This window comes from Equus quagga, chromosome 11 (genome assembly GCF_021613505.1).
Source record: "Equus quagga isolate Etosha38 chromosome 11, UCLA_HA_Equagga_1.0, whole genome shotgun sequence".
NCBI lineage: Eukaryota > Metazoa > Chordata > Mammalia > Perissodactyla > Equidae > Equus > Equus quagga.
The window spans coordinates 67,102,168-67,129,822 of record NC_060277.1 but is presented as its reverse complement, the minus strand read 5'-3'; the positions used below and the strand labels follow the sequence as shown (position 1 = coordinate 67,129,822).

Below are 27,655 nucleotides of genomic sequence, written 5' to 3'. Positions count from 1 at the left end.
CATGCCACAACTAAAAATACACAATTATGTACTGGGGGGCTTTGGAAGGAAAAATAAAATCTTTAAAAAAAAAAGTAATTTCTTAAATCTACAAAGAGTTCCTACAAACTAATAAGATAGAGGTGAAAAACTCAATAGGAAAATGGGTAAAGGGCATGAAAAGTAAAGAAGAAATACAAATGTCTATTAAACATATGAAAGTTACTCCATTTCACGAATGATCAGGAAAAACGAGTTAAAAGAAGGAGATATTTTTCATGTTTCAGACTGACAAAATTTAAAAAGATAAATAAGCCTAGTATTGGGATGATGTCTAAGGCATAGAGCTCTACTTTACATGGTTGGCTGGGGTTTAAATTGATGGAACTTCTAGAGGGCATTTTGCCATTTCTTGTCAAAATTAAAAATAGGCATCCTCTTTCATCTGATACTCAATCATTTATTCACTCAACAAATCTTTACTGAGCACCTTTTACGTGCCAGGCACTCTTCTAGTGATGAGAATAAAATAGGGAAGAAGACAAGACACCTCTCGTGGGGTTTGTATTTAGACAGAAGAGAGTCAATAAATAAGAAAATGCGTAAATTTTGGATAGTGCTATGAGTTATTAAAAAAAATAAGGGTAACGTGATAGAGGGTGATGGAGGAGGGAATGGGGACTTCTTAAAAAAAAGGCGCCCTCTCTGAGGATGGCAAGATGGTATCAGTCATGCAGAATCAAAGGATGGTTTTTCTAGGCAGAAGCAGCAGCATGTGCAAAGGCTCTGAGGTGGGAATGGGCTTGCTAGAGGATAGAAAGAAGGCTAGTTGGACTCAAGGATAGGGAAAGAGAGGGAGAGTGATACATCTGGTACATGTTGAGGTCAGAGAGGTGGTTATGGTGGGGTCATGTAGATTACAGAAGGCCAAGCTGAAAGATGGGATTTCATTCACATATCTCCAGGACACTGAAGGGCTTTAAGCAGGGAGTGACAAGAACTGACTTAGATTTGGAAAGACCTCTCATTGCTGTGTGGAGAAGGGACAACCAAGGGCCAAGAGGGACGGAGGGGAGCAATGAAGGGGCCTTTGAAGGAGGCTATCAAAAGAGGCCAGGTGAGGGAGAATGGTGACTTGGACTACAGTGGTACTGAAGGTGGAGAAATAGAGAAAAAATAACCCTACTGGGTTAATATATTTTGGAGGCAGAATGCCAGGACTTGAGGAAGGATTAGAGGGCAGTAAGAGTGGAAAAAAGATGACTCTTGGATTTGCCTTTAATTAGATTAAAATTATTGGATTATCTTTGTGCACAAAAGCACACATAGAAGTATTTGAGTGTCCACTAAAGTGTATTAGTGAAAAACTGGAGCAGCTGGAAGTATTCAGCAATAGAATTGTTAAATCACGGCGCTCCCATTTCATTGTACCATGCAGCATAAAAAACAGCGTAAAGGCGCCCGCGATATATATTGAGGGAAAAGAGTCAAGTGCAGACCCTGCTCTTGTCAAATATGCATCTTTGTTTTTGTGCATAGACTAATATTAGGCAAGTATACACATTACTGGGAGAAGGATTTCGGGGGAGAGTAGATTTCTCTTTTTACTTTATGCCCTCTGTATTGTTTGAATTTGTTTTCGCAAGGCGCGTATATTGTATCATTTCTGTAGTTGTAAATGTAGTTAAAAACGTCTTATTTCAGACAACGGGGCCAGTTCTTTAGGTATCAGTGATGTCTAGAAGGAAAGTGTCCGGGGACTCTCTAGGCTTAAAGGATAGCTTTCAGACTCGGGCGCCTTTTGTTCTGATCACGTGTTCTTCAGGCGCCACTGGCCCGCCCCCGGAGGACTGAATACCCCACTCTCCGGCGCCCAGGCAGCCCGGCCCCTGCACACCGCGCATGCTCCCTACCAGCCAGAGCCCGGAGTCCAACTTCCGTTCACCAGTCGCGCAGGACCACAGCCCCCTCCTCACGCCCACTCCCCACGGGGCGTCCGTCGCGGTGTGTTTGCGTCATCGCGCCACGCCACCACCAGAACCCCGGTGAAGATGGCGGCAGCCGTTCTTAGTGGGCCCTCTGCGGGCTCCGCGGCTGGGGCTGCCGGCGGGACCGGGGGTCTCTCGGCTGTTGCCTCGGGCCCGCGTCTCCGCCTGCTGCTGCTGGAGAGCGTGTCTGGGTTGCTGCAGCCGCGAGCCGGGTCTACCGTTGCTCCCGTGCATCCTCACGTCCGCTCGGCCGCACACTTGCCCGGACTTATGTGCCTGTTGCGGCTGCATGGGACGGTGGGCGGGGCCCAGGTGAGTCTGTGGCCCGCGTGCCTGAGGCTCTGTTGGAAGGTTGGCGCCGCACCTGTGCGCCGGGTCACGGTAGGGAGGTGGAGGGAAGGAGAGCTGGGGGCAGAAACCGCATCTAGGTGTCGTGCTGGATGAATTTCACGCATTTCTCCTTTATCAGCCCCGAGTAGAAACTCAGGGAAAAGGAAGGGCCTCATTTCTCTGTTGCTGGGCTGTTAGTAGTCACGCGGGAATGGATTCGATTCCAGGTCCCGTCACTCACTAGACGTATGATCTTTAGCTTCTTTTTCCTCCGGTGTTATCTGTTTTTTGGAGTTGTTTCGACTGAGTTAATGGACGTATTCAACAAATATTTACTGAGCTCTTACTGAGCGTCAAGTACTGGGCGCTCCAGTTACAGATGCGATGGCGATGGCCAAAATGTTAGGAAACACTATGAACGTTGTATATTACGGAGCTCTAACCTGATCTGGAGAATCGCAGAGGTTTTCCTGATGTACCGGAGTTTAAGCTGAGACCCCTAAGGATGAGTAGGGGTTGGCTAGGGAAAGAAAATGAGAGGGTTGGTTCAGTCAGTGGAAAGCTCATGTGGGAAGGCCCTGTGGGAGGGAACAGCTGAAAAGAAAGGCATTGTGCCTTTAGCTCAGAGGTGGAGGGGAAGAGAGTGGGTGTGATGAGGCTGGTGAGGTAGGGTAGGCAGTGGATAGACCATACAGAGCTTTGTAGACTAGCTTAGAAGGGGCGTTTGGATTATACTAAGAGTAGTATCTGACATCTATTAAATTCTGCAAGCTAGAAACCTAAGTGTCATCCTAAATACTTTTCTTCTTGTTCACACACCTTAGTATGCAGTCTATCAAGTCCTGTTGATTTTTTTCCTCTGAGTAGCTTTCTGATCTGTTCATTTGTTTCTATATCTTTCCCGTTGTCCGCATCCCAGCTTGAGGCTCTATCATCTTGCCTAGGTGAAGGCACTGATTTTAACAAGAAATAACATATCTCCTCCCTCCGTCCTCTTCCCTAACCCTCTCCAAAATTCTGTGCATCCTCCAACCCTCATTACTTGAGGTCTTCTCTGTCTCAACCTGTATTAGTGGGACCCTCCCAGCTCTATGCTTCCTTCCAGGAAGAGGATTGTTACAACCTGCTAGGTGGTTCAATAATCTTAGCCCCAAATTTCTCAGGGACAACCTCATTTATTATTTATATTAACATTACTCCTCATTGTTGAGGGTGGCAAAACTATCTGCTTTCTCAGCCCAGTTTCAGAAGCAGGAGCTGATTTGTATATTTTCTCTTCCCTCTACATCTTCCTCCTCTAAATTCATGTGGTTCCTAAATATTTCTGAAATAGTATCTATTCTGCCCATAAATGTGTGATTTTCTTCATCATCTCTTTCAGTTCTTCCCCTCCTTCTTCAAGGGGAGCTACATGAACTTAATGTCTTGCTTATTTCCTCTAAGTGTCTACAGTCGAGTGGGATTTTGAGTAAAGCAGCTAGGGGTGATGTGGGAAACTAGACTCTCCCTTTAGTATTGCCAGAACCACATTTTTGGGTATATCTTGCCTTGAAATTTTTTCTACTTGTGTCTCTTGCATTGGGTCCTCAGTAAATGGAAGGGTGTGGCGTGTTTCCTTCCCTTCCCTGGAGATTTTCATTCAACATTTACTGAGTATTTGTTATCTGTTAGGTACTATTCCTCATCTCCAGGTAGATAAATAAGACATAGTCTTTTCCCTCGGAGAATTTCTAGTTTAGTTGAGAGGAGTAATCAAGGTAAGTAAATAGGTTTGGAGCTTGAGAGAAAAAGAGATCCACTGATTGGTCCCTCTATCTAGGCTTAACCACCAACTTTGCTTTCGCACAGATACTGCAAACTCAGCAGTTCCGAGATGGAGCTACCTTAGCACAGTTCACAATTTCTAGCTTGGGTTATAGCAACAATCTCCTAACTGGTCTCCTTGCCCTCAGTCTTGCTCTTTTTAACCCATTCCCCACACAGCAGCTGGAGTGAACTTTCTAAAGTAAAATTCGAATCCTGTTTTCTACCTTTTAAAGTCCTTCAGTACCTGGGCTTTCTTGCCTCAGGGTCTTTGCACTTACTGTTCTCTGCTTGGAATCCCTCCCTGTGCTGCCTCCCTGCTCCCTCCAAAAATCTTTTCAATTCTCTGCTTATTTGTGGCTGCCTTTGGGAGACCTTCCCCAAACAGGTGTGATCAGCTGCTCTTTATTACACCATATTGAAATGATCCATTCATTTATTTTATGTATACGTACAACCTCCTTCTACCACACCTACACAACTAGGCTTTGATTTGTTTTGTTTTTGTGTGTAATTAAAAAAAAAACTTATGGAAAATATCAGATTACACAAAAGTAGAAAAAATAGTGTTTTGAACCTCTCCACCCTGTGCTGTCCCCATCACTGAAATTTAACAAGAAACATTTTACCAGTCTTGTTTCATTCCCACCATCCCAACTCTGCCCTCGGGGGCAAAAATGCCCCCAGGGGCATTTTAAAGCAAATCTCAGATCTCATTTCCCCTATAACTGCACGTGCTTTAAGGAGCAGGGTGTCTTGTTCTGCCTTGTATCCCTAGGGCTTTGTACTATTCCATTCCCCAGCCAGTAACCAGTGAGCTTTTATTTTATTTATTTTTTTGAGGAGCATTAGACCCGAGCTAACGTCTGCCACCAATCCTCTATTTACTGAGGAAGCCTGGCACTCAGCTAACATCCATGCGCATCTTCCGCTGCTTTATATGTGGGATGCCTGCCACAGCGTGGCTTGACAAGCAGTGCGTAAGTCCGCACCAGGGATCCGAACCGGCAAACCCTGGGTTGCTGAAGCGGAATGTGTGAACTTAACCGCTGTGCTACCAGGCCGGCACCCAGTGAGCTTTTAAAAAATATCAATAAGATTACAGCATTCTGCTTAAAATCCTCCAGTAACTTATTGCACAAGGCCGTATATAGTGTGGCCTCTGCTTACCTCTTGACCTCATCTCATAAGACTCCCTGTCTGTCTGAACTGTACTCCAGCCACCCAAGCTAATCTCGTTTCTGGAGCATGCTGAGGCCCTTGCTCGTTGTTCCTTTAGTCTGCTGGGATCTCATGGGAAGGTGAGCTTCTCGTTTAGGTCTCAACTTACATGTCACCATTTCCGAGGAGCCTTTCCTGACCACCCCGTCTTGAAATAAAGTAGTCCTTCCCGTTCCAGTCATTCTCTGTCACATTATCCTGTTCTGTTGCTTTCCTAGCATTTCTCACTATTTGAAAGAAATTAACTTATTGTCTGTCCTGTTCTCTCTTCCCTTCTTACCCAGTTTAAGTTCTGTTATAATCACTTCCTTGCCCTTCTCCCTTCAGTGTACTTGCCTCGCAATATCCTGTCTATGTTAAATCCAACTCTGTTTATTCTGTGCCCGCACCTGCACAGCTCAGTATATCTGGAGAAAAACATGTATCCTTGCTGACTAGTCTCACTTTAAATTCATGGCCATCATCATCTCAAGTGGACGCTTAGTGTTGCCTAGCAATCCTGTTATATTTCCACTTTCCTCGACAATCTCTGATTACTTCTCTCCATCCTCACTCTTAGCTGATGACCTTGCTTCCCATTTGCTGAGAAAGCAGAAACAGTTGGATGGGAATTCCCATAGGCTCCAACCACCCTATCTGCTAGTTACCTGTGTCTGTGCCCATGTGCTCTGCCTTGCCTCCCACCACTAGGGCTGAGCTAGTCATGCTCCTGTTTAAGGCCAACCCTCTGCTTGTGCGCTGGCTATCCCCTCTCCACTTACACAGGTGCACCGCTTCAGCAGTTCTGCGCCACTTCTCCATCATCACATTTTCCCCCTCTGTTGGGTCATTTTCATCAGCATACAGCTCAAAGCTGCTTTTAAAAAAATCCCCCTCCAGCTCCTGCCCCACTTCTCTACTTCTCTTTATGGCAAAACTCCTCAAAAGAATAGTTTGCACTTCTGTCTCTGATTCTTCTCCCATTCTTCTTCTTCTTTTTGTAACATTACTTTGAAATAATTTAAAGTGTATAGAAAATTTGAAAGAATATAGCCTTCACCTAGGTACTCCAAATATCAGCATTTAAGATGCATATTTGTCTTCTCATTCTGTGTATGTTTTTTTCTGAGTCCATGTCTGAAGATGTTGCAGACATAATGCCTTTTACCTCTGGATACTTCAGTGTGTATTTCCTTAAAAACAAGGACATTCCCTTACATAACCACATTCCGTCATCAAAATCAGAAAATTAACATTGATGCTATGAAGCACGTGATCTATAGGCCTTATTCAAGTTTTGTCAGTTATCCTCAAAGTGTCATTTTAGCAAAAGAACAATTTCTAGTTCAGGCTTCACTGTAGGATCACACATTGTATCGAGTTGTCCTGTCTCTTTAGTCTTTAACCTGAAATAGTTCCTCAGTCTTTGTCTTAGGATCTTGACATTTTTGAAGAGTACAGGTTAGGTATTTAGAGAATGTCCTTCAGTTTGGTTTATCTGCTGTTTCCTGATGATTAGATCCAGGTTATGCATTTTTGGCAGGAATACTGCAGAAGTGAGGTGACATTCTTGCTGCATCATATAGGAGGCACATAATGTCTCTGTTTCATTACTGGTGATGTTAACTTTGATTACTGGGTTAGGGTGGTTGCTTCATTATAAAGTTAGAATTTTTCCTTTTGTAATTAGTAAGTGTCCTGTGAGGAGATGATATAACTGTCTGTGTCTTGTCAGCCTTTCTCTCTCCTGTTTGAGCATCCGTTAAAGATTCTTCCCTGAATGAATTATTACTATAATGGTTGTCCCATAGAACTCATTCCATTTAGGCTTTCAGCCTAACCACTTCACTGAAATAGCTTTTTGCTGGGTCATATGGTAATTCTTGAACGTCAGCAGTGACCGTCAGGATATCAAGTTCAAAGGTCAAATTTGGGTCCTCATATTCCTTGATCTGTCTGTAGTATTTGATACAGTTGATCACCCCTTCTTGCATAATTTTCCTCATGTGGCTTTTGGGATACCACTCTCTCTTGATTCTCCTCTTACCATACTGGTCACTCCTTTCTAGTTGTCTTTACTGGCTCCCCCCCTCACTGTTCTGAACTCTAGGTGTTTGAGTACCCAAGAACCTAGTGCTCGTACTGCGCTTTTTCTCTGTTTACACTCACTTCCTCGGTGAGCTGGTCCAGCCTCATGACTGACAACTCCCAAATACTCTAACCAGGATTTCTCCTAATTCTGGACTCATCTACCCAACATCTACTTGGCATCTCCATTTTGATGTTAAATAGACATCCTCGATTTAACATATGTGATTTAACATTCCTGATTCTCACCTCCAAAACTTACTCCTCCTGCAGTATTCCCCTTCCTAGTAAATGGCTAGTTGCTCCAGTGAAAAACCTTGGAATTATCTTTGCCTTTATCTTTCACGCGTATCCAGTTTGTTATCAAATTCTGTTGGCTGCACCTTCAGAATATATCCAGAATTTGATGCTTTGTGTCCCCAGAATTACCAGCCTCTTTAAGCTGCCTCATCTCTCTCCTGGATTATTATGGTAGTCTCCTACTTCTCTCTGCTTCTGCCTTCTCAACAAGGCAACTCAAGTCTCGTTGATGTGTTTTAAAAAATAAATCATAAGTCAGGTAATAGCTTTCCTCTGCCCCAAATTCCCCTCTCCTCCCATGGTTTTTATCTCATTCACAGTAAAACCCAGCAGTTGCCTCTATGACTTTACAAGGTTTTACCCTGCTGCTGGGACCTTCATCTTTATTATTCCTCTCTCTCTCGCTTCTTCTCCTCCTGTGACAATTTGCCTCCTTGCTGTTCCTCAGATATACCAAGTGTGCTGTCATTTCACGACCTTTGCCTTTTCCCTAAACATTTTTTGTTGTTGTTAACAGTATGCCTTTTTATAAACAGCTTTGTTGAGATGTAATGCACATGTATAATTCACTCATTTGAAGTGTACAATTCAATGGTTTTTGGTATATTTACAGAGTGTGCAACCGTCACCATGATGAGTTTTAGAACATTTCATCACTCTGAAAGGAAACCCTGTACCCACTGGTGCTCAATCCCTCTTTGCCCCTACCCCCTCCCTGCCCTTCAGCCCTAGGCAGCCACTAATCTACTTTTTGTCTCTATAGATTTGCCTATTTGACTATTTCATATAAATGAATCATACAAAATATGACCTTTTGGGTCTGGCATCTTTTACTTAGCATAATGTTTTAGGTTCATCCATGTCTCAGAACTTCATTCCTTTTTATGCCTGAATAATATTCAATTGTGTGGCTGTACTGTGTTTTGTTCATTCATCAGTTGATGGACATTTGGGTTGTTTCCACTTTTTGGCTTATTATGAATAATGCTGCTATGTGCGTTTGTGTACAGGTTCTCATGAGAATGTATATTTTCACTTCTTTTGGGTATATGCCTAGGGTGGAATTGTTGGGTCATGTGTTAACTCTATGTATAACCTTTTGAGGACTGCTAGACTGTTTTCCAAAGTGGTTGCACCATTTTACATTCTTACCAGTACTGTATGAGGGTATCGGTATGTCTTGCTCTCACTTTCCTTTAGGTCTCTGCTCCAGTGGCCTTTTAGGGAGGGCTTTTGTGTCCACTCCACATAAGATACTACTTCTCTTCCCTACTCCGGGCTCTCCTTTTCTTTCTTACTCTGCTTTTCTCTTCCCCATAGCACTTAGCACCATCTAACATACTATTTGTTATTTGGTCACTTGTTTATTTTCTGTCTCCTCTAACTAGAATATAAGCTCCCCAGCACCAAAAACAATGTCTCACCTGATGAAGTAGGTGTTACATAAACATTTACTGAATCAGTGAGTGAACATTTCCCTTTGTGAAAGCAGGGAGTTCTGTATTTATTCAGCTCTGTATTCCTTCATCTGTCCCAGTGCATAATATGGGTTTCTTGAACGAATGAGTGGTGAGTACGGTTAGGGTGATACAGGGGCTGTAGAGGAGTCTGGCCATTCAAGGGATGGAGAGATTACTTGTGAGAGGACCAGGGAGGAAGCCTCTTTCAGGGCTCCCAGAATGTGAGAGAAGGAGAGGGTTGGAAGGAGGCTCTGGTTCACTAGTCTGTGTTGGCGTTCTTAACAGCTCTAAGGAAGCCAGGAACAGGAGGAGGAGGATTTGTTTGGGGGTGAAGGAAGAAGCATGACGGCTGAGTTCAGCATCCTTTCAGCAAGCATTTATGGATGTCTCCTTTGCGCTAGGTGCTGTTTTGGCGTATGAGGTGAAGGACATCTGTCCTTGAAGTCTGGTAGCTGAATGAGTTGGGCTGTTCTCTGCATAGCACTAATTTGTTGAGTGGGAAGTGAAAGAAGGGGTCAGGCAAGATGGAACTTGAAGAAAGCCTCTGGGACAGGCTGCTGTGTTTTTTTCACCTGCTGAAAATAGGGCAAAGGCTGAAGGCCTCTAGAGGAATGGGATTTTGGCCTCAAAGGAGGCGTGACTTCAGAAAATCCTTCATAGATGGTGGGGCAGGGAAGGGCTTGGAGAAGTTCTCCTGTGTCTTTAGAATCCTATTCCTGACTCACTTCCCTGTTTGCTTTCTTCCAGAACCTTTCCGCTGTTGGGGCGTTGGTGGGTCTCAGTAATGCACGTCTTGGTTCTATCAAAACTCGGTAAGTCTTTAACCCTGTTTTTTTCCCAGGGGTGTTTCCTTAGGAAGTGGGCTGTACATCTGTCCATCCGTTGTCACACCCTATGGATTGAGGAGAGCTCTCCATTCCCAAGAGGGTGGAGAGTTCATTCTTTTCATGAGCTCACTTGAGTTGAGCCCGACCTGTTCCAGCTCCCAAGCTTCCTGTGCCTCACCTGGGATGCCACGGTTCCCTTCTTTCCTTGCTACCCGCACCTCACTTCAAGTCCTCCAAGTATTTCAGGAGTTAGAAACCACAGTGGATCTGGACGTGACGTGTTACTCTAGCCCAGTGAGAGTAAAAGAGCGGTAAATAGCTTTTTCTGAAGTCTGGCCTCCACCCACTTATCATCACTCACTTCTGTCTTACAAGGTTTGAGGGCCTATGTCTGCTGTCCCTGCTGGTGGGGGAGAGCCCCACAGAGATGTTCCAGCAGCACTGTGTCTCTTGGCTTCGGAGCATTCAGCAGGTCTTGCAGGTAAGGATTCAGCTGCCACCCTGCCTCCTCTCCCTCCCCCAGTCATCCCTTCATTCTGGATGTGGTGTGTTCTTGCGGCTTGGACATTTAGCTCTGAGGATAGAATAATTAGAAGCAGTTTCCTGATAGCAGGAAGGATAATCTTCACATAGAAATGTCCTTTTAAACCTTTTGTTATTTTTGTCTACTGGGTTATTTTAATTCATCCGACCTTTAACACACTGTAACCTCTGACTGTTTCACTTCCTCGTTAGCTTTTCTGATGAGTGACATCTCTGTTTTTTTTTTTCCAGGTGTTTGGGTTTTTTTCCTACTCTTTTTTTCCTCTTTTAACATTTTAATTTACCTTCGTAAAATTAAAAGGATTAATTAAATTAATTAATTAACTTAAAAGGATGTAACTTTTGTATCCTTTGATGACATCTCCACTCAGTTCGTCAACAAGCATATTGTGAGCACATGTGGCAGGCTGTCTGCTAAGCTCTGGGGAGACAGTGGTAAGATGTACGTGGACCCTGCTTTCACGGTGCTTAGGGTCTAGCGCAGAGATTGGGACACCTTCTGTGAAGTAAATGTTTACAGACAGTAAATGTTTTAGACTTTGCAAACCACATATGGTTTCTGTCGCATATTATTTCTTTGTTTGTTTTCCAACCCTTTAAAAGCCATTCTCTCGTGGGCCGTACAAAAACAGGCACCCATAGACCATAGTTTGCTGATCCCTGTTCTGGTGGAAGAAGCTTTAATCGAATAATTATACAATGAGTGGGAAATGATAAACGGTGGCATGTTCTATCGAGGTAAAGAATACAGTGCTCTGAGGACATTTAACAGCAAGAGAATCTGACCCGGACTCGGGTGGCGTGGGCAATGGTGATAAGGGTCAGTGGCTCAGGGAGGGCTTCTCTGAACTGATCAATAAGAGTAAATTGGGCTGAGAAGGTTTTGTAAGTGTTGTAAGTGTGCAAAATCCCTGAGAGAAAAGGAGTTTGGCTCATCTGAAGAATTATAGGCAAGCTCATGTGGCTGGGGTTGATGAGAAGCAACTGGGGAAGTAGGTAGATGGGGACCAAGACATGTATGGTGTTGTAGGCATGTTAAAGAGTTTGGCTTTTATTCTTGGAATAGTGGGAATTCATGGATGGTTTTGAGTAGGGGTGAGGAGGTGGTCGTGATGGTGGTGGTGGTGACATGATCAGATTTTCATTTGGGAATAACACTGGCTGCTGTGTGGAGAAGAATTAGAAAGGAGCCAGACTGGAAGCAGAAAGACCATGTAGAAGCCTACTGAAATACCCTCAGAGAATGTTCCCAGTAGCTTGGACTAGGATGGTGGAAGTAGAAATGATGAGAAGTAGATGAGTTCCAGAGAGATTGAGAGGCAAAGTGGACATGTCTGGATGATGGAATAGGGTCAGGGAGGGGATGTGTCCAGGAGGACTCCTGGATTTCAGAACATTGGAAGGCAGCCAGGGTCGGGGTGTGTGTGTGTGAAAGTACTGTAAGCGTGGCCTTGGTCATTGAGTGGGAGCCCTCTTAGTAAGCGTGCCTCTGATCTGGTGCAAGTGGAAGTGGCCCGATGTCGTAGGGTACAACCTTGAGGGTTCAGTGGGTAGGGGCTTCAGTCAATGTGTTTTACAATGGAGGAGTGTTCAGCGTTTAGATGGCAGTTGAAGCTGAGGGTGAGGATGAGATGATCAAGTTGAGTACGTGTCCAGACTAGATTTAAGGCACTCCACGTTTAATGGTCGGGTAGAGGAAGATGAGCTTACAAAGGAGACTGGGACAGAGCAGCAGAAAACCAGGGCTGTGGGTTGGATGGAATCCGAGGGAAGAGTACTTCAGAGAAGAGAGGGGACTCCCTTCTGTTTATGCCCCTCAGAGGTGGAACAAGACCAGGACTGAAAATTTTTTTTTTTTCTCTTCTTCTCCCCAAAGCCCCCCAGTACATAGTTGTATACTTTTTTAATTGTGGGTCTTTCTAGTTGTGGCATGTGGGACTCCGCCTCAGCGTGGCCTGATGAGTGGTGTCATGTCCACGCCTAGGATTTGAACCAGTGAAACCCTGGGCCGCCACAGCGGAGCACACAAACTTAACCACTCGGCCACGGGGCTGGCCCCTGAAAATTGTTTATCAGATTTAGGAACTCAAGGGTTATAAGACTATAGTGAAAGTGTTTTTGGTGGAGTTGTGGACACTAAGACCAGATTGACCTGAATGAGAAGTGAGTGGGAGAAGGAATGGGAATAGCGGAGATAGGCAATCCTTTCAAGATGTTAGGATCTCTTCTTGGTGACCATGAAGGTGAGGTTGAGAACTTGGGGTGTTGTTGCTCTTTAGTCCCAGGACTCGCCCCCCACAATGGAGTTGGCTGTGGCCGTCCTGAGGGACCTGCTTCGATATGCAGCCCAGCTTCCTACCCTCTTCCGGGACATCTCCATGAACCACCTCCCTGGCCTTCTCACCTCTCTTCTGGGCCTCAGACCAGAGGTGAGACACCTCCCTCCCCCATCCCCCCGACCCTTGGCCTCTTGTGGTGCTTGCCCTCACTCACACCGACTGGATTAAAGAATGTGACGGGAAGTGATTAAGGAATAGGATTGAAGAAGTGAGAAGAGGGAAGGGCCGAGGAAAAGTGTATGGAGAAGGGACCTGAGGGGTGGCGTGGTGGAGATGGGGTCTGTAGGGGTGTCGGGCTCTTGCCTTTGCTTACTTTCTGTTTTTCCCACAGTGTGAGCTCTCAGCACTGGAGGGAATGAAGGCTTGTATGACCTATTTTCCTCGGGCTTGTGGGTCTCTCAAAGTAAGTATTCGTGGACACTCCTCTTCCCACCTACGTAAACCTTGATGACTGTCTTACTTCGGATTCCATTACTGGGATTTCTAAGCACTTGTCTTCTGATTGTTTCCTCACTTAGCTCCACAGCTACAATTGTACCACCTTGTAGCATTTTAAATGCATTCTCATTTAATCCTCACAGATAAAGAAATTGAAATTAAGTAACTTGTACAAGATAAGTAGAGATCAGAACCTATGTCTGATGCCAAAGCCCAGGCTCTTAACCCTGACTCCTCCTTTCTGCCCTGCCTTCCCTGTACCTCTAGAATGCCCTATCCATTGTTCTACCATCCTGTTTTACTTTGTTTCTAAAGCTCTTGTAATTTCCTCCAGGAAGCCTTCCTGATTTATTGCTTCCTTATATCAACTTCCTCAACGCTTCTCTCTCCTTTATTCCTGACTAAACTCCCTCTGTCACTTCCCCACCCTTTCCCCCAGCTGTCATGACCCATACGAGGTGGCCATACCCCAAAGCCTTGTTAGGTCGCACAGGCAGGCTGTACGAGGGTCAGGTGAGGGAGGAGGTCAGTGAAAGAATCAGTTTCATTTTCAAGGAAATACAATAACAAATATGAATGGTTAACAAATTCTGCCAAAGCAGTAACAGTTAAAGGGCTATTTGTAATCGGCACGTCTGTTTGCAGTATGATTGGATGCCACCTAGTACCTAAGAACAGGCAACTGTTTTCCTGTAGATTGCATATTCTCCCTTGTGTTATTCTCATCATTGCTTGACAAACCGTTGGACATCCTCTTACTCAGATGGAAGCACAAGTCTATGGAGGACTGGAATTAGTGGCAAATTAGTAATTTTTTTGTATAAGTGGTGTGGTTAACTGTACTGGTCATCAGTATTATCAATTAAGGGGAAGTTTGCCATTCAAATGATCTTGAAAGTAAGATCCCATGGTCCTATGACCAAATCAAGAAAGTAAAAGAAAGGGAAAGGGAACTGGTATTTAGTGGGTACCCGCTATGTGCCAGGCACTCTGCTGAATGTCTAAGATGTGTTGTGTCATTTCATTATTACAGTAATTCTGTGGAGTTAGTGTCACCGAATTAAATGGAGGAGGAAACAGGCCCAGAGTGGTTTAACTAACTTAACCCAACCCAAGCTTAGGTATCAGGTAGCTGTAAAGCCAGGGTGTGAGCCAGATCTGTTTACGCTTCAAGCCATGTTTTTTCCACTAAACCAGGCTCCCTGGACACTTTCAAGAATGTAGACAGGATCGGCAGATAGGCTTCAACACTCATGCCAGCTCTGATCTGTTGTCGGTGACTAGAGAAGCACTGTAAGCCAGACGTGGAGTTCCGTGGACGTGTGAGCTGTGATCTGGGGGTAGCGTCTGCCGAGGCTTTAGTAACTGGTTACTTGCAGTATTTGAAAAGTCCGAGAGCAGATGTTCCTCAGTGAACATGGCATTATGTTCTTTGTTTTCATGTGATTGCCACTAATGAAGGTAGTAGAATCTTTGGGTAGGCAGGACAGAACTTTCTCAAGAAGGCATTTGGAGTAACTCGTGGATTTTAGTAAAGTTTCTCTCCTAAAATTTTACTAAGTTTAGTAAAAAGTGCATTTCTTCTAAAATGCTCTGTAAATTAACTTCTCAAATTATACAGGCTAGATCTTTGTCCCTGACCTCTCATTGGTCAAAGTTTGTGAGGTTTTACTGCAAATGTCTTTTTGATTCAGCTCACTCTGGGGTTTGCTGTATCTACCTGAATCCTCCCACGAAAGTGGAGGGAGAATTGAGTGTTTCCTGCAGGATCAAGATGTGAATAGTCAGGGAGACTAGAATACCAAGTTTTTCCTCTGCTAGTGCCTCTTAATTTTCGATCTGAGGGGTCAGGAGAATTCATCTGTAATTCCCAACCTTTTGTCAGATGTGTAGTTTTTGAACTTATGACTGGCATTTTGAGTACCCTTTCCAAACCAAACAAAAAAACTTTCATATGTTGTTACAGGGTGTGTATGCCTTTTTTTTCCTAAGAATATAGGGTCATCTGGAGAATTTGCTTCTCTTGATGATTTTGGCTTTGTCTACTGCCAACATGTCAGATAAGACTGTTTTGTGCAGAGGCCCCAGGAGCAATTTGTACTTGGAAAATCCTGGAGACCAGTACTTAGGAAACTGATAATTGCTATTTTGGAATGTTTGTCTGTTCTCTCTCCCATCCCCCAGAAGCTCCCAGGACAGTTGCAGTCTCCAAGCTCAGAATTACTCCTCCCAAATGATATTAAGCATTCTGAGTTTCTGAGGTCTGTCCTGTAGAGGCCTTACCTCCTCCTCCTCGCCAAGTTGATTACTAGTTCCTTGGAATAAGTGGGAAGACTAACCTCACTCTTGAGAGTTACCCAGGACGTGTGTGTGTGTATTTGTGTGTATGTATATATGTGTGTGCGTGCATGTTTGCATGTGCGCTTGCGTTTCAGGTGAAATGTTCCAAGTGAGCCATTGCTTTGGTTTGCTTTGTGGGTCACCTGCGATAGACCTGTGCTCAGAGCCGTGTCCTTGTACTCTGCTTTACTGCTGTCATATAAGCAGACTTCTGTTGGCCTCAGGCCAGCTTTTTGAGCTAGAGTCTCAAGGATAGCTTGAGCAGTAAGTTGGCCAAAAGGACTGAGTGCCACTGTAGTTGGGCTTTGGCAGCTCACTAAGGAATATCGTCCTTGGAGAAGTTGGTGAATCAGGAGACCTGTGGGTGGTTACTGCTTTTGGTTTGAAGTGTTCCAAACCCTAGCACACCAGACATGAAAGTGCTTTCTGGATCTCAAGGGAAATGCTTCTAGGTCTTCTACCCTGGGATCAGCTAGAACAGTGCTTGTCTGCTGGTCAGTGAGAACCCTGGAGTGTAACGGGGGAAACCAAATGTGGTTCCTGCCGCAAGGTGGATGAGAGGGAGTCCTTGGAGGGTTGGTTTCTGAACCACACACTGACGGCTTCCGCTCCTCCTGTGCTCCCCTAAGTCCTCTGCCGAGTCCCTGGGGCTCCTGCCAATTTGTCTTCCCGAGGTTTTCCTGTTCAAGTGATGCACCTGCCCCCATCACGTCCATACTCACTAGCCTGGGATTTAAGGCCTCAGCCTGCTTCTCTGAGCATCTCCTGAGTCTGTAGTTTTCCTCACAGTGTTTTTCCCTCTCTAGTCTTGTTGACTGGATTCTCTCCTTTCTTTTAAGCTCAGCTGAGTCCTGCCTTCCAGCATCAATGCCTCTTGACTCTCCCTCTGCCCGCCTCTTGGTGTGGTGCCACTGTTGGTTCCATACACTGAGCTTGTCTTCCTCAGTAACTCTTACATCCCACTGAAGGTGGGAATCCTGTTTCCTTTCTCCAGTTCCACTTCAGTCTTCTTACCCTTGTTTGTGTCATGGACCCCTTTCAGAATGTTTCTAAATTCATAAAATACAGAGAGTTGCAAGGGAAACTGATTGTGTTGAAATGTACATTTAAAAAAGTTGTGATAGAGTAGTATGCTTTTTTATTAACATGTCAAATTACAAAATCTAGCAGCAGGTCTGATACCTACTGAAATTTCAAATTGGTGATGCATGTGAATGATATTTCAAGATACCTGTTATAATTCTAATGTGAAATGAAAATAAGTGACTTCTGTTGGTGATGGTCAGAGGTACTGTAATACTACTGTGGCTTTTTGTCTGAATTTATAATTGAAAGAAACTCTACATTTCACTTATGGGTTAGTGAAAATGAAAAAACGTTTCATTCACATCTCTATTTACAGTCCCCTTTGATGCTACCCCCGAATAAATTATAGCCCCAGGTTAAACACTCCTGTGCCAGCACCTTCACATAGCAGGCAGAGGAAATGTGTGCCAGTAGACAGGTCACTGCTCTGAGATGTGCTGTCTCAGTCTGCTCCACAGCCTTCCCTTTTCTCTTGACTTGTCCTGCCCTCACACCTCTGGTTAGTGCCTCAGTTCCCAGCTTGGACTCTCCCTTCTTGTCTAAGCTGGTAGGGAGTTGGGGGATGGGCTTGCTGCTTTTCAGTACTCTCTGTCCTTTTAAATTGGCAGGAGGGAGCCCAGTGTCTGGAGCACAGGCCAGACCCTTTCCCCCCGAACAGGGAGGCTAAGGACGAGAGCTGACATTCAGGATGTCTTTCTACCGTGAGAGCATGTCTGCTCCCAGGCTTGATGCCTCTTAGAGTGCTTTGCTTCCTGTGTCTGCAGGACAGAAAAAGGCCTGGGCTTAGATTCTGCTGCTGGGCATGGGCAGGGTGTCCGTCTCTGGCCCTTGGAACTGACTCAGCAGCCTCTTTCTCTCTTTCCCCCTAACCCAGGGCAAGCTGGCCTCATTTTTCCTGTCTCGAGTGGATGCCCTGAGCCCTCAGCTCCAGCAGGTAAAGGGGAAGGGGGAGATGGCGAGCCTGGGGTATCTGAGCTGGAGTTTCTCTTATCTATTCTTCTTAGCTTTTCTATTATTGCTTTTGGGCTGTGTTCCCGGTTCCCTCCCTGTTAGCATACACGAAATACACAAGTCATGACTTCTGTCTCCTTTTTTCCACCTGTGTTCTTCTGCCTTGTTGTTCCTTTATATCTTTCCTCTGAGATCTCCTTGCTCTTCGTCTTTCTAGGCATTGGTGGGTCAGGGTGTTTGGTGGCCTGGCTGGATTCCTGTCTGACCAGGTTTCTGACCTTTCTTCTGCAGTTGGCCTGTGAGTGTTATTCCAGGCTGCCCTCTCTAGGGGCTGGCTTTTCCCAGGGCCTGAAGCACACCGAGAGCTGGGAGCAGGAGCTCCACAGCTTGTTGGCCTCACTGCACAGCCTGCTAGGGGCCCTGTACGAGGGAGCAGAAACAGGTAGGGTGGTTGGAGACGTGGTAGGAGGGAACTGGGAGGGTGACCCAGAGAGGCGGGGCAGTTGATTTCTGGCAGAATGGATTAGAATATAGGTGGATCATCCACCACAAATGAAAAAGGAGGGGATGGTAGGAAGACCTAGAGTGTGAAGGTGGTTGTGTTTCCGTCCAGCTCCTATGCAGTATGAAGGCCCTGGAGTGGAGGTGCTGCTCTCCCCCTCAGAAGATGGTGATGCCCATGCCCTTCTCCGGCTTCGGCAGAGGTTTTCTGGACTGGCCCGCTGCCTGGGGCTCATGCTCAGGTGTGTGAGTGAGTGTGAGGGGAGCAAGGGCCTGGAGCAGGAAAGGTTGAGATGGAGTGTTGTCTTCATGATGAAGAAGGAGCTTGAGGTTGGGTGTGGAGTTGCACTGGGGAACCTGCGCTGAGGGTCTCCCTGCTCTGATTCTCTTTAGCTCTGAGTTTGGGGCTCCTGTGTCCGTCCCTGTGCAGGAAATCCTGGATGTTATCTGCCGGACTCTCAGCATCAGTGCCAAGAATATTGTAAGTGGAGTTTGTCCTCTGTTCACAGCCCTTCCTCAAGAACCAGGACAACCAGGAAAGCAGAGTAGGATCTAAGGCTCCCAAAATGATGTCCTCCCTGAGGTTGTCCTGGACATCTCCTTACTTTCGTCCAAATGCAATTATTCCCTGTGCTTCTCCTGACACATGTATACAGCAGAGTGGATTCTCTCACATGTTGCAGGAACACTTGTAGCAGATGCTACCCTGGGGTCAGCTGGCGTCGGCTGAGTCATTACTGAGAGGTTCAGCCATCTTTCCCCTCATGCTCCTTTCAGGATCTGTTTTAGAGGATGGGGGTTTGATCTTGTTGGGAGAGCTGGGGTCAGCGGTGGGCTCCGTACCTTTGTGTACACGTGTATTTAGTCACACACGGCTACTCTGCCTCTGTTTCTCTCTGTGTGTCTCACTTTCTTTCTCCACTCCTTACTCTTACCGTTTTTTTCTGCAGAGCTTGCTTGGAGATGGTCCCCTGCGGTTGCTGCTGCTGCCCTCTATCCACCTTGAAGCCTTAGACCTGCTCTCTGCGCTCATCCTTGCGTGAGTGGGATCGGGCAGGGTGTGGTGAAGGGACTGGGACATGCTGGGAACGGGGGTCACTGTCCTGTCTTTGCCCCTAGGTGTGGAGGCCGGCTCTTGCGCTTTGGGGCCTTGATCAGCCGCCTGCTTCCCCAGGTCCTCAATGCCTGGAGCATTGGTAGGGATACCCTCTCTCCAGGCCAGGAGAGGCCTTACAGGTGACCATCACGGAAGGGTGAAGGGGTGCAGGTGGGCTGGGGGTTCCGAGGAGCTGAGAGTACCAAGGAAAGAGAGGCAGGATCTGGCATGTCAACTCCCTTTCACGAACTGTCCTCTGCTCACTCCACAGCACCATGCGGACCAAAGTGTACGCTGTATTAGAGCTGTGGGTGCAGGTGTGTGGGGCTTCGGCAGGAGTGCTGCAGGGAGGAGCCTCGGGAGAGGCTCTGCTCACCCACCTGCTCAGTGACATCTCCCCCCCAGCTGATGCCCTGAAGGTGAGTGAGGCCTCTGCTCCTGTCTCAGGACTCTCATCCTGCGCCTCTTATCCTAATGACCCTCCTCACCAAACACTGTCTCCTGCCTCTGTCCTGCCTTCCTGTTTGCCCCTGTATGTGATTTATGTTTCCCTCCACCACCAGCTGCGCAGTCCTCGGGGAAGCCCTGATGGGGGTTTACAGTCCGGGAAGCCTAGCGCTCCCAAGAAGCTAAAGCTGGATGTTGGGGAGGCTATGGCGCCGCCCAGCCACCGGAAAGGGGAGAGCAATGCCAACAGCGATGTGTGTGCGGCTGCCCTGAGAGGTGGGTGAGGCCTGTGTTTCTGTACTCTTGGGGTGCTGGGTTGGCCTGGGATATAGCGCAAAACAAGTTGTTGAAGTGGAGGGCGTCAGTAAATTGCAGAATCAGCTAAAACTCTGCAGAGAAGCCAAAGGAAAGAGCAGAAGCAGCCATGCAACCACCAGGGCTGCAGGTAGAATCTTGGATCCTGCTGTTGGATGGGGAGTTCTGGGTCTACACTGCTTCTCCAGAGTCTCATTTATCTTTGTTTGCATATCCTCTCTACATGCCAGGTACTATTCCAGCATGGGGGAAAATGAGCCCTGTGGAGCTTACATGCTGCCCAGGCAGGTTGCTCAGTGGGGCTTTCTGCTTCCAACACAATCGCTAATCTGAAAGCAGAAGTATAGTCAGATACTGTTCAGTAGATGGGTGACTTCCAATTGGGTCCCATATATTTCACAGCCCGCCAACTCTCCCCGGATACATAAACGCAGATTTATAATGTAGTACCTACATCATCTCATTTACATGTTGTCAACAGCCCCATGTAGTAGAGGTGCTTTTATGATCCCCATTTTATGGTTGAAAAAACAGACTTAGAGAAATTAAGTGACTTGTCCCAGTTAGGCAGGGCAGAGCTGTATGCTCACCTTGGGCTGAGTGCTTCAGAAGCCCTTGTTCTTAACCCTGTTGGTAGCCTGCCTCTTAGACACCATTCTCCTTCCCCAGGCCTCAGCCGGACCATCCTCATGTGTGGGCCTCTCATCAAGGAGGAGACTCACAGGGTTAGTGAAGCCTGGTCCCCATGGAGATTGGTGGGGGCCACTGCTCTGTACGTGTGTGGGGGTGTCCCCAGAGGTGGGTCCATTCAAACTTGGTGGTAGGCCCTGGAGAAGGGTTGGGTAGTCTCGGTGATGTCTCTAGGTGTGCCCTGTGTCCTTTTCAGAGACTGCATGATCTGGTCCTACCCCTGGTCATGGGTGTCCAGCAGGGTGAGGTTCTAGGCAGCTCCCCGTATACCAGCTCCCGCTGCCGCCGTGAGCTCTACCGCCTGCTGCTGGCTCTTCTACTGGCACCTTCTCCCCGCTGCCCACCTCCTCTCGCCTGTGCCCTGCAAGCCTTCTCCCTTGGCCAGAGAGAAGACAGCCTCGAGGTACCTGCTGACTGGGACTGAGTACCTCTTTGGTTTTTGGATTCTCTTGTTGTCGATGCTGGTGGGCTCTCCCTCTCTGGTGCCGCAAAACCTTGTATTCTTATATGCTTACACTTACTCCTCTTTCCTCAGGTCTCCTCTTTCTGCTCAGAAGCACTGGTGACCTGTGCTGCTCTGACCCACCCCCGGGTTCCTCCCCTGCAGTCCATGGGCCCCACCTGCCCCACGTCTGCCCCAGTTCCCCCTCCTGAGGCCCCATCTCCATTCAGGGCTGCACCCTTCCATCCCCCGGGTCCCATGCCCTCAGCAGGCCCCATGCCCTCAGCAGGCCCTGTGCCCTCAGCAGGCCCTATGCCTTCAGTGGGCCCATTGCCCTCAGTGGGCCCAATGCCCTCAGTGGGCCCAATGCCCCCAGCACGTCCTGGACCTCCAGCCACAGCCAACCACTTAGGCCTCTCTGTCCCAGGCCTGGTGTCTGTACCCCCCCGGCTCCTTCCTGGCCCTGAGAACCACCGGGCAGCCTCAAATGAGGATCCTGTCCTTGCGCCTAGTGGCACTCCTCCACCTGCTATACCACCAGATGAAACTTTCGGGGGAAGAATGCCCAGACCAGCCTTTGTCCACTATGATAAGGAGGAGGCATCTGATGTGGAGATCTCCTTGGAAAGCGACTCTGATGACAGTGTGGTGATCGTGCCTGAAGGGCTGCCATCCCTGCCGCCCCCACCCCCCTCAGGCACTACACCCCCCCCTGTAGCCCCAGCTGGGCCGCCAACAGCCTCCCCTCCTGTGCCAGCCAAGGAGGAGCCTGAAGAGCTTCCCGCAGCCCCAGGGCCTCTCCCTCCGCCTCCACCCCCTCCTGTGCCTGGCCCTGTGACACTCCCGCCACCACAGTTGGTCCCTGAAGGGACTCCTGGTGGGGGAGGACCCCCAGCCCTGGAAGAAGATTTGACAGTTATTAATATCAACAGCAGTGATGAGGAGGAGGAGGAGGAGGAAGAAGAGGAAGAGGAAGAGGAGGAGGAGGAAGAAGAAGAAGAAGATTTTGAGGAAGAGGAAGAGGATGAAGAAGAGTATTTTGAAGAGGAAGAAGAAGAGGAAGAAGAGTTTGAGGAGGAATTTGAGGAAGAGGAGGGTGAGTTAGAGGAAGAAGAAGAGGAGGAGGACGAGGAGGAGGAAGAGGAGTTGGAAGAGGTGGAAGAGCTGGAGTTTGGCTCAGCAGGAGGGGAGGTAGACGAAGCTGGACCTCCACCCCCAAGCCTGCCTCCAGCTTTGCCCCCTGCCGAGTCCCCCAAGGTGCAGCCTGAACCGGAGCCGGAACCCGGGCTGCTGTTGGAAGTAGAGGAGCCAGGGGTTGAGGAGGAGCGTGGGGCCGAGACAGCCCCCACGCTGGCTCCTGAGGTGCTCCCCTCCCAGGGGGAGGTGGAGCAGGAAGGGGGGAGCCCCCCAGCAGGGCCACCTCCTCAGGAGCTTGTTGAAGAGGAGCCTTCTGCTCCCCCAACCCTGCTGGAAGAGGGGACTGAGGGTGGGGATGACAAGGTACCACCCCTACCAGAGCCACCTGCAGCAGAAGAAATGGAGACAGAGACAGAGGTGGCAGCTCTCCAGGAGAAGGTGAGTGGGCCAGGCAGGGAGGGTGGTTCTGGAGTGTGGAGGAAAAGGGATTGCAGTTGCTTGTGTTTGTCCCCAGCCTGACCCACTCACTCTTCTGTGTATGTGTGTTAACTGTTTTGAATCTTATGTCTTTGTCCCTAAAAGGAGCAGGATGACACAGCTGCCATGCTGGCTGACTTCATCGATTGTCCCCCTGATGAGGAGAAGCCACCATCTGCTACAGAGCCTGATTCCTAGTTTTTTCCTACATCCCCACTACTTGTTTCCAATAAAGTTATGTCTTTGGATATTGATTGCTGCTTCTGCCTTTTGCCACAGCTGTGGCCCCAGCCAGAAGGCCCCAGGTCTCCTGGGCTTTTCAAGGTATCCATAGTTTTCCCCAAATGTCTGTATAGCTGTCCTGTTGTCTCCATTGTACAGAGAAGGAACCATTGACTTGCAGGAGTAATGGACTGTCCTGTTGCTCAGGAAGTCAGTGCCAGAATTTTAGAATTTTCACCCTCTGCTCTTGCTGATGCTGAATATGTGTTGAGTTGCCTGTGTGGTTAAGACTACAAGGAGTAAGAAGACATAGCCCTGCTTTTGAGTTGTAATCCAGGTGTGGGAATGTGTGGGAAATTGCTGGGATTAAGTGTCCTAGTGAGTGAATCTCTGTAAACATGCGTGTGCGCGCACACACAGGCCCTTGGTCTGAAAGAGTAGGCTGAGTGATTGTGATGGAACTTTAGAAAAATATGAAGGGTATAGAGGAGTTTGGTCATTGGATTCTGTGAAATTTGAACCTTGGGTGTCCCAAAGTAAAGGGGCATCCACAGTGGGTATGGGGAATGAACTCTGTTCTGGGGCTGGTCCTTCCAGTGACAACATCCCAGTACCGCCCCTCTTCTGTGCCCCCCTTCCTGACAGGAGTTTGACAAGCTCCTCACCCCAGGCCTTCTTACCTGCTCTTGAGATCTGGCCATTTCCTAGCCGGTGTTTGGTCCCTTTAAGCACTTAGACTTCTAGGCCTTGTGGGGATGCACGTGTGAGCGTGAGCCTAGAGGTGTATATATGAGAGGATGTCGAACTCATGGCTTCAGGGAGATGCCCTGTGATTTTTTTCACTCAGACTCTTGAAGTATGAACATAAGTGCCTTGGAAATGCAGAAAAGGGAGTGATTTCTCCCAAATGTGTGTATCCTGAAGGGCCTCTTTGAGGAGACATTTGAGCTAATTTTTGGAAACTTAGTAGAGTTTTAAAAGAATTTCCCCCAACTTGTTATTTTGAAAAATTTCAAACCTGTAGAAAAATACTACAGTATATAACCTTTGCATGGATTCCTCAGTTGTCAACATTTTGCCATGTTAGTTTTCATCTCTGTATAACTGTCTATAACTACATATAGACATATGTATTTATATATGCACATATATGTCTGTAATCAATACATTTATAGTTATCTATACACATTTCTTTTTTTGTGGGATCATGTAAAAGTAAGTTGTAGACATTATGGCCCTTCACCTCTAAATTCTTCAACATCGTCTCCTCCTAAGATTAAGGACATTTTTCTGCATGGTCACAATACCACTATCAAACTTAAGAAAAGTACAGTAGTCCCCCTTTATCTGCAGGGGATAATCCCCCAGTCCCCAGTCATCCCCCAGTAGCTGTCTGAAGGCACAGATAGAACCAAACCCTGTATATACCATGTTTTTTTCCTATACATACCTCTGATAAAGTTTAATTTCTAAATTAGGCACAGTAAGAGGTTAACAACAATAACTAATAAAATGGAACAATTATAACAGTATACTGTAATGAAAGTTACCGTAGATCTTAGCAACCTCAGCATATGATTTTTTTTCTTGCCTTATTAAGTCAAGAACTTTCACTTTTTCACTTAAAGGAAGCACTTTACAGCTTCTCTTTGGCGTATCTGAATTGCCAGCATCACTACTCTTGTGCTTTGGTGCCATTATTGAGTAAAATAAGGGTGATTCGAACACAAGCAGTGCAACACTGCGACGGTCAATCTGATAGATGGCTAGTAAGTGACTAATGGGTGAGTAGCTTGTACACTGTGGATATGCTGGATAAAGGGATGATTCACGTCTGGGGTGGGACTGAGCGGGATGGTGCGAGACTTCATCACGCTACTCAGAACCATGTCCAATTTGAAACTTAGGAATTGTTTATTTCTGGAATTTTCCGTTTGATGTTTTGGACCACAGTTGACCACGGGTAACAAACTGCAGATAAGAGGGGATGCCTATAACAGTAATTCATATTGTATGTGTATTGTGATATTCACATTTCTCTATCCTTGATATTTCTTTTCCAGCTGTTTTTTTCTCTGATTCAAGTTTAAGGAGTTTCTTTTAGGTGGAGAGGGCCATGTAAGGCCTAAGGATCACTGCAGGGACAAAGATGCACAAGTGAGAAAACTCCTATGATAGTTATTTTTCAGGAATGGAAAGAACCTGAACTCTAGAAACTGTAGATGGGTGAAGCTGACGTTCACCCTCAGGAAGGGGCTAGAGCAGAAATTTTTCTAATTTAAGTTGTATCCTGAATAGATAATCTATTCACACGGTTCAAAACTCAAGAGGGACAAAAGGTTGTCTTCTCACCCCTATTCTCCAGTCACCCAGGTTTTCCACCTAGAGCAGCCAGTTTTATCAGTTTTTATATATTCTTCCAGAGATAATGTGTGCATATACAAGCAAATATGTATAAACATCCTTTCCTTTATTTTTCACACAAGTAGTAGTATATTATCACTTAATATAAATCACTTGGGGCCAGCCCTATGGCGTACTGGTTAAGTTTGGTGCACTCTGCTTTGGTGGCCTGGGTTCCCAGGTTTGGATCCTGGGCAGACATTCACCATTCATCAGCCATCCTCTGGCAGTGACCCACATACAAAACGAAGATTGGCACAGATGTTAGCTCGGCTAATCTTCCTCAGCAAACAACAACAACAAATATATGTGAATCACTTAATTTCATTAAGTCATGGGATTTAGTCATTCAGTAAATATTGAATACCAATTGTGTACTAGGCAGTGTTTTCTCAATAGATATTTTTTGAAATAATTATAGATCCCCAGGAGATGGCAAAGGTAGTTCAGAGAGGATGGGAGTGACATGGCACCTTTCACCTCATTTCCCCCAGTGGTTACATCTTACATAGTTATAGTGCACTATTAGAACCAGGAATTTGATGTTGGTACAGTGATAGGCAGTTTTACAAGCTGGAGATAGAGCGGTGAAGAAAACAGACAAAATCCCTGCCCTGCTCTTAATGGAATTTATATTCTAGATGTGCGGTGGGGTAGACAATAAATAAGTAAAATGTATGTTAGGTGGTGACGAGTGCAGTGGGAAAGAAAGGACAGGAATGGGTTTGTGTGGGTGTGTTTTTTCCCACATTTTATTATGAATATTTTCAGACATTAAGAAAATTTGAAAGAATTATGCAGAGAACATCCATGTATCTACCATGGTATTATGTATGTGTGTGTGTTTGTGCAATTTTAAGTAGGATGGTCAAGGAAGGTCTTGCTGAGAAGGTGATAGTGAATAAAGACCGGAAGGAGTTGAGGGGAGAGCAATGCAGAGTTCTAGGGGAAGAGTTTTCCAGGCAGAGGGCACAGCAAACAAAAGGTCCTGAAGCAGGAGCGTTCTTTGGGTGTTGAAGGCAAGTAGACCATTGGGGTTGAAAAAGAGATGAGGTCAGAGAGATAATAGAGTGCGAGTCAGAATGGGGGGACAGGGATGTAGGCCATATGGCTTCTATTCTGAGGGAGGTGGGAAATCACGGGAGGGTTTTGATCAGAGACTTGACATAACATGATTATATTTTAACAGGATCTCACTGACTACTCTTGGGAAATAGATGAAGGGGACAGAGTAAGGGTGGTGGCAGAGACACCAGTCAGGAGGCTAATCCAGCTAGGAGAGATGATGTCTTGGGTCAAGTGGTGGAGAAGTGGTTGGATTCTAGATAATTTTTGAAGATAGAATTGACAGAGTTTGAAGATCATTCCATTTCAGTTCACACTGAGTTTCCTCGTTCTTTTTTATACAGCGGGCTAGAATTTCATTGTCCCATAATTTATTTAACCAGTCCCTGACCGATGAATATTTAGGTCAATTCCCTATCTTTTGCTGCCACAAACAAGCAAACATATGTATTTGTATACAAGTGACGTATGCACGTGTTATTTTGTCCATAAGTATAATTAAGAGAAATTCCTAGGTATAGAATTGCTGAGTCCTTTCTTGCATGTTGTACCAATTTTTGCCCCATCAGAAATATGAGTATTTCCTGAAACCTTTATCAGTGTGTGTTAGCAAACTTTGTGATCTTTGCCAATATATTTGCCAATATATTAGATGGAAAATGGTGGCACATCAATGTGTTTTCATTTATATTTCCTTTAAGAGAGAGTTTGAACCTGTTTTCATGTGTTTAAGATCTCTCTGAATCTCCTGTTCTGTGAAATGTGCATATGCTTTGCCTATTAAGTTGTTGATCTGTTTCCTTATTGTTTCACAGCTCTTTATGGAAAGTTTGCTCTTTGTCTACAATAAGAATTGCAATTTTTTTGGCTTTATTTTTGTCTTTTGACTGCTTATAGTGGGTTTTTTTTTTTAAAGATTGGCACCTGGGCTAATAACTGTTGCCAATCTTCTTTTTTTTTTTTTTTTAAAGATTTTATTTTTTTCCTTTTTCTCCCCAAAGCCCCCCAGTACATAGTTGTATATTCTTTGTTGTGGGTCCTTCTAGTTGTGGCATGTGGGATGCTGCCTCAGCGTGGTTTGATGAGCAGTGCCATGTCCTTGCCCAGGATTCGAACCAATGAAACACTGGGCTGCCTGCAGCGGAGTGCGCGAACTTAACCACTTGGCCACAGGGCCTGCCCGCCTAT

The 27,655-nt window shown here is 46.3% G+C and overlaps 1 protein-coding gene across 1 annotated transcript; it reads left to right on the top strand.

The window, feature by feature from the left end:
- Nucleotides 1-1,924: 1,924 nt before the first annotated feature.
- On the top strand, nt 1,925-23,031 carry PELP1 (proline, glutamate and leucine rich protein 1). Its single transcript, XM_046675412.1, has 17 exons — nt 1,925-2,279; nt 9,896-9,960; nt 10,351-10,456; nt 12,798-12,947; nt 13,189-13,260; nt 17,596-17,655; nt 17,964-18,114; nt 18,286-18,415; nt 18,567-18,654; nt 19,124-19,212; nt 19,293-19,409; nt 19,541-19,688; nt 19,833-19,992; nt 20,701-20,756; nt 20,918-21,124; nt 21,257-22,738; nt 22,883-23,031. The coding sequence occupies exons 1-17, from the start codon at nt 2,031-2,033 to the stop codon at nt 22,973-22,975; spliced, it is 3,423 nt and encodes a 1,140-aa protein (XP_046531368.1). The 5' UTR covers nt 1,925-2,030; the 3' UTR covers nt 22,976-23,031.
- Nucleotides 23,032-27,655: the final 4,624 nt, after the last annotated feature.

What these genes read in the sequence shown, in the direction of transcription:
- PELP1 (XM_046675412.1), top strand. Translation starts at nt 2,031, where the DNA reads ATGGCGGCAGCCGTTCTTAGTGGGCCCTCTGCGGGCTCCGCGGCTGGG. An exon ending in GCATCAGTGCCAAGAATATT is followed by an intron (nt 18,655 to 19,123) that starts GTAAGTGGAGTT and finishes TTTTTTCTGCAG; the next exon opens with AGCTTGCTTGGAGATGGTCC. An exon ending in CCCCAGCTGATGCCCTGAAG is followed by an intron (nt 19,689 to 19,832) that starts GTGAGTGAGGCC and finishes CTCCACCACCAG; the next exon opens with CTGCGCAGTCCTCGGGGAAG.